This window comes from Fulmarus glacialis, unplaced genomic scaffold, assembly GCF_000690835.1.
Source record: "Fulmarus glacialis isolate BGI_N327 unplaced genomic scaffold, ASM69083v1 scaffold17163, whole genome shotgun sequence".
Classification (NCBI taxonomy): Eukaryota; Metazoa; Chordata; class Aves; order Procellariiformes; family Procellariidae; genus Fulmarus; species Fulmarus glacialis.
In genome coordinates, this window is record NW_009202463.1 from 13,525 (window position 1) to 19,106 (window position 5,582).

Genomic DNA, 5,582 nt, shown 5'->3' on the forward strand with positions numbered 1-5,582 from the left:
CACCGGACCCCTCGCAGCCCTACGGGACCCGTCCCTCGCTCAGACTTTGGGGGGTTGTAGGCTGTCTCTGCCTGTCCGCACTGCAGCTGCCGGCACACCACGTTGGCCTCCTGCACATCCCACTGGTCATCCAGGACTCTGCCCCAGGTCCCACGCTGGAAGATCTCCACTCGCCCGTCGCACCGGCTCCCTCCACCCACCAGCTGCAGGGATGCAAAGCCGGCTGACCCTGCGGAGAGCAGAGATGCCACAGCCATTGGCGGCACTGGGGAGCATGGCACCCTTCAGGGAGCAGGGTGAGGGGGAATTTTCTGACCAAAGAGGACAAGATTGAGCCTTGGGCTGATGAGACGTGAGGGCAAAGCATGGGCCCACTCTGCAGCTCACACCCAGGTCTGCTGCTGCTGGGGGCACCCAGGCAGCTCCTGCCTGAGTGGTGGGATGAAGCTCTGCAGGGCGCTCTGTGGAGGTGGGATGTGGTTGTCTGCAGCCAGAGGGTGGAGCAGAGCCCTGCAGCCCCATCCTGGACTCATCCCACAGTAGGAAAACATAGGAGCCCAGGCCTGGCAGTGGCGCTGGGGCCTAAGCCGCTGCCCTGGGGGCAGATGCCTGCTTCCGCTCAGTCCTCAGCTCTCCCGCAGTAGAGCAGTCAGTCTGAGCAGGCAAAGCCCTCCAGAAGGCTCCCGGAGAAGCAAGGGTTTCTCCAGGGAGAAATTCAGCCTGTACTGCTATGGGACCCCTGCTTTGGGTGGCCATGTCGCACACAAAGGGCAAATGGAGTTAATGCAGCATTTTCCTGGCAATCACCTGAGCAAATGACAGCGGCGTTGTTCCCATGGGAGCACGGTGAGACCCCCAGGGTGATCACTGGGCATTGTCCCAGGTGAGCTTCAGTCCTGTCACAATGGAATGAGTCTCTCTAGACAGGTCCGATTCCTCTCCCAAAATGCCCTCCTCCAGGAATGGACTCAGCAAACCCGCAGTTGAGTTGACGACAGAGAACGTGGGCATCCGAGAAATCCCAGCGGGAGGCACAGAGGGTGCCCCAGGTCCCCAACACCTGGACCTCCACACTCCCCGCACACGCCGAGCTGCCATTTACCAGCCTGAACCCTGTGTACTCTGGGGACAGAAGAGGAGAACTGAGGGTGGATTGGTGCTCTTGTGCCCTCGGTAGCTGGCGGAGAGGCCAGTGGGACAGCATGCCTTTCTTCTCCTTCTGCTCTATTTTCATGCTGCAGACAACCCATCATCCCTTCTGTCCTCGAGCCCAGCCCAGCACAGTCCTTGCTCTGTTTCCCACCCTGGGGTTCAGCACTCCACCCTGAGTCCTTATGTGTGCAGGTGACAACAGCGCTGTTCATGTGGGTGCAGGGCTGGTCCCTGGGGGACCCCCTGGGGCAGGAGGCGAGGAGGGATTCGTTCCCCACACACTGCAGCTCTCCGTCCCAGATGGGACCGACCCCTTCTTCAAAGTGAGCTGGCCCAGCGACAGGCAGGGCCACACCGCACTGCAACTCCCTGCAGACCACACCAGCAGCTTTGGGACCAAAGTGTGAGTCACAGACGGTTTTCCACAGGTCCCCATCATGGACCTCCACACGTCCTGAGCAGCGGCTCTTCCCTTCTACAAGCCGGACAAATCCTGGAAAAAACCAAAACAACTGGGAGTTCCCAGAGCCCTCTGACAGATACATGACCACATCCTGCATCACCTCCAAGCAAGCCGTGACCAAATCGTCCCCATTGTGCATCCCAGAGGAAGCTGTTGGGGGACTGTTGGTGATACAAACACATCCAGGCCCCCCACCACCCCTTCTCTACACCATCACAGCACTCAAGGGTATGTCTCTATTGCAGACACACAGCAGATGCTGCAGACCATGTTGGCACCTTTGGGACCAAGGTGCGAGTCACAGACAGTTTTCCAAGGGTCCCTGTCATGGATCACTATATGTCCTTAGCAGGGGCTATTCCCTCTGACCAACCAGCCAGATCCTGGAGCAACCAAAGACCCCTGAGAGTTCCCACAGCCCTCTGGCAGTCCCCTGACCACGTCCCACGTCCAAGGTGGCCAAAGGCAAAAAGCCCCACGACCAGCTGCTCTCAGGGGGTGCTGATGGCAAACACAGCAGGGCCTGCCTGCCGCTCCTCAGAAATCAGTCCAGCACTTGTGGGCTTGCTTCTCTCCCAAACCCGCTGCCACAGGCACTGCTCAGACAAGCTGCTGCTGCCCCCAGGCCTTGGGCTGCCCGGCACTGGTCCCTGGGCACTGTAGCTCCTAGAGCACTTGGGCTCCAGGGAACTGAGTCCAGGCGCTGTTGGCTGCTGCAGCTTGCTCTGCCCCATTGAGCTCAGGACCAGGCATGAGGAACCTCTTGGTGCCACCAGAAACATGCCCTGTTCCCAGGAAGGTCTTGGGCTGTGGGGCACTGCTGGTAGATGGGACACGTCACAGGGCAAAAGTATAGTGAGGCTGTACCTGCGGTCGGTCTCTGTGCCAGCCCCCTGCTCTGCCGCCTGCCAGGAAAAAGGTCCTCAGCCATGGCCAGAGTGCACTGCTGGATGCTCATGTCCCTGGACAATAGCCAGGCAGAGGGCAGGAGAGTGGACAGAGAGCAACCCTGGGCTTACCCGAGCCCCCAGTGCAAGGGCAGGCACAGGGGAGTGCCAATAAATGCTGGCAAACCCAAAAGTGCAAGGCGGCCAGGGGCTGGGACAGACATGAGAGGCTGGGGAACAGGTCAGCACTCCTGGATGGGGCCATGTCCCCATGGGCAGGCTCTCATGGGGTGACCCTGGGAGAGGAATGAGGTGCCACATGCCACCCTGCTCCTCAGACCAGGCCAAGTGCTCCTCCTCTCCAAGAAAACCCTTTGATTCAGCCAAGGGACTTGTGTCTGCCAGGGAGCACAACCCCAAAGCAGCTAGCCATCTCACGCCCTTCCCCAGTACTGTGGGTGGCCACATGAGTCACTCTTGGTGCCTCTGGCATAGGGGAACCTGGCCCTTGGCACTGCCAGACAGGTCCTGGGTGAATAAGAGGAGAAATATGGGAATCAACAGACAATGCAGGGCAGGGTGGGGATTAATCTGAGCCAGCGCAGGGTCAGGCAGGTAAGGGCACACTTGGGCAGGTTCCCACTGGGCTTTCCCGAGGGACCGGGGACACCAGCAATGACAGTCCCAGCTCGGCAGTGCGACCGGCCACATTGAACAATGCTCTAGTGCCCGCTTGTTGCTCCCTGAGGGCAAGCCAGGTCTCTTCCCCCATCCCAGCCCCAGAGGTGGGGAATAGGCTCTCCCCTTACCTGAACACATCACTCCAGCGTCATGAGCATGACTTTCCCCCCATCCGCTGTGTGGGCAGTCAGACAGGGCAGATTCGGTGCCATTACAGCCAACGTCATCCATCCAAATGGGGCCAGATCCTGGCCCAAAGTGTCCGTACTGAGGAGCTCCAACAGCAGACCCACAGTCCAGCTGCTTACAAACCACTGCCGCATCGTTCATGCTCCAGTAGTCACCACACATGGTCCCCCACTCACCCCTGTGTTTCACCTCCACTCTCCCAGCACAGCGCCTGCCGCCATCCACCAGCCTCACCTCTGCAGCCCCTTCAAACACCAACATGGGACCAGTCAGGAGAGTGCCAGGGCTCAGCACTTCAGGTCTGGGGGAACGCCCTGCCCATGTCCGAGATTCCAGATTGGGAGCCCTCTCCCCTGCAGGCTGTCCCCAGTGCAGTGCGGGGGTCCCTTCTATCCCCACGCACTGCGGAAGGCTGGGGGTGTGCAGTTCTGGCCCTGCTGGGTCATTCGCCATCCCACCGCACAAGGCACCTTTTCCTACCCCAACGGCCACCTACCCCCTGCCCTTGCACACCTCCACACTGTGCCCAGCCCTGCACAGGGCACCTGCTCTTCCCCAGCCCACTTCTCTTCCCCTGAACAGCCCCGTGTACCCAGGCCGGCTTCCCATGCAAACCACCTGCCCCCGCACCATCCAAACCCACCCCCATCCCCAGGGCTTTCCGTGTTCCCACCAAGGTGATTCCAATGATCTCCCCATCTACATCCCCTCCTTGTCCCTGGTGTCAGCCCAGCCCCTGCACTGGGCCAGGTCCCCCAGGAAGGATGTCTCTCTACGCAGATGTCCCCTCTTCAGGGCACAAACTGCCCTCATGGGGTCAGGGCTCCCCTGGAACCGGGAGGCAGTGAGTAGCACACAAACCCTCCGGGGCACCCCAGAGGTTGAGAGTGCCCTGGGCATCTCTGGGTGCTGCCATCACCAGCTAGGCCACCACCGGCTCCAGAGGCACAGTGCTGGGGAACAGAGGGTCCCAAAAGGGTGTCTATGAATGTCTATGAATCCAGCCAGGCACAGGGTCTGGAGCCTGGAAAAGGAGATACTCTCTCCCACCCAGACAGGCAGGCACAGGGTCCATGGACTTGAGCACCTTCTGACCCTCATCTCAGTAGCACCTCAGAGAATCCCATTCCCAGACAGATCCTATGACCGTGCTGGTACCCGCTGGCCCTGGGCTGTGGGACAAGGGAACTGGCACTTACCGCTGCACAGCTGTACCCAGAGGAGCAACCACAACATCTGAGGGGACAGGAGTCCCTCTGTGCCCATCCTGAGCCTCCTGCCCTGCCAGCACATCCCTGCTGCGCCACACTCCCTGCCTCAGCTCCTGGGGACTCATGGGGGCAATGATGACAAGAGGGCAATATATCTCTGCAGATCCCAGCCCAGCTACAGGACGAGCCAATCAAAGCAGCAGGACCTTTTTAGACATTATCGGGAGCTATCTCCTCTCCGAAACAGCCCAGCCCTCCAATGAACTTCTCCAGTGCCATTCATGACCATATATGAGAGACAGCTCTGCTGCAGGTGTCACGTCACTGTGGTGGAGGGCCGTCACAGGACAGGGCAGGTTGTTGGGGGGGAAATGGGTTTTTCACCCCTTGAACCCTGTGGTGTTGACCAGGAGCACTGAGCATCTCCTATGCCAGGCACATCCAAGAGTCCAAGGTGAGAGTGTCCAGCCATCCCCGTGCCATGGGAACCAGAGGGCTGGGATTGCACCAGGGTCTGTGTCAGGAAGGGAAGGAAACAGCCCCTGCCCCTGCTACAGACGCCCCTGTACTGGGAGCAGCAGCTGTGAATGGGCCTTAGCCCAGGCCAGAACCTCATGCCAGGAGTGCTGGCTCACCCATCCTTCCCTGGAGAGCCCCATGGAAGGTCCCTCACAGGAGCCACAGCTGGGACATGTCCCTGCCCTGGCAGCAGACATACAGCCCAGAGGCTCAGACATATCCCTGACTCTCAGTGTGCGACCAAGGGGCCGTTATTCCCCGCAGGCGGATCGGGAGCTGCAGCCTGCAGGTGCACAAATCACAGCCCACGTGGCCTCACAGCGCTCGCCGCACTCCCCCCGCAGCGCCCAGGCAGGAAGTCTGTGGTTTCCTCGTGGCACCGTGCCCAGGCACAGCCCTGGGGTGCCCCCGAGCCACCCCCACCCCGACTGCTCCAGCCAGGGCTGCAGGGGCTGCTCCTTCGGACTTGCAGACACACAG

General features: G+C 60.4%; 1 protein-coding gene across 1 annotated transcript in view; it reads right to left on the reverse strand.

The window, feature by feature from the left end:
• Window positions 1-3,633, reverse strand: part of LOC104074244 (scavenger receptor cysteine-rich type 1 protein M130 {ECO:0000250|UniProtKB:Q86VB7}-like) — a gene marked incomplete at its 3' end in the record, with an annotated part of 8,448 nt that extends 4,815 nt beyond the window's left edge. Inside the window, exons 1-5 of the mRNA XM_009574304.1 lie at window positions 3,452-3,633; window positions 2,483-2,577; window positions 1,535-1,645; window positions 926-1,122; window positions 24-203 (exon numbers count right to left, since the gene is read on the reverse strand). Of these exons, the coding sequence (XP_009572599.1) occupies window positions 24-203; window positions 926-1,122; window positions 1,535-1,645; window positions 2,483-2,577; window positions 3,452-3,633 (765 nt within the window). The remainder of the gene's footprint in view (window positions 1-23; window positions 204-925; window positions 1,123-1,534; window positions 1,646-2,482; window positions 2,578-3,451) is intronic.
• Between the last annotated feature and the right edge of the window lie 1,949 nt (window positions 3,634-5,582).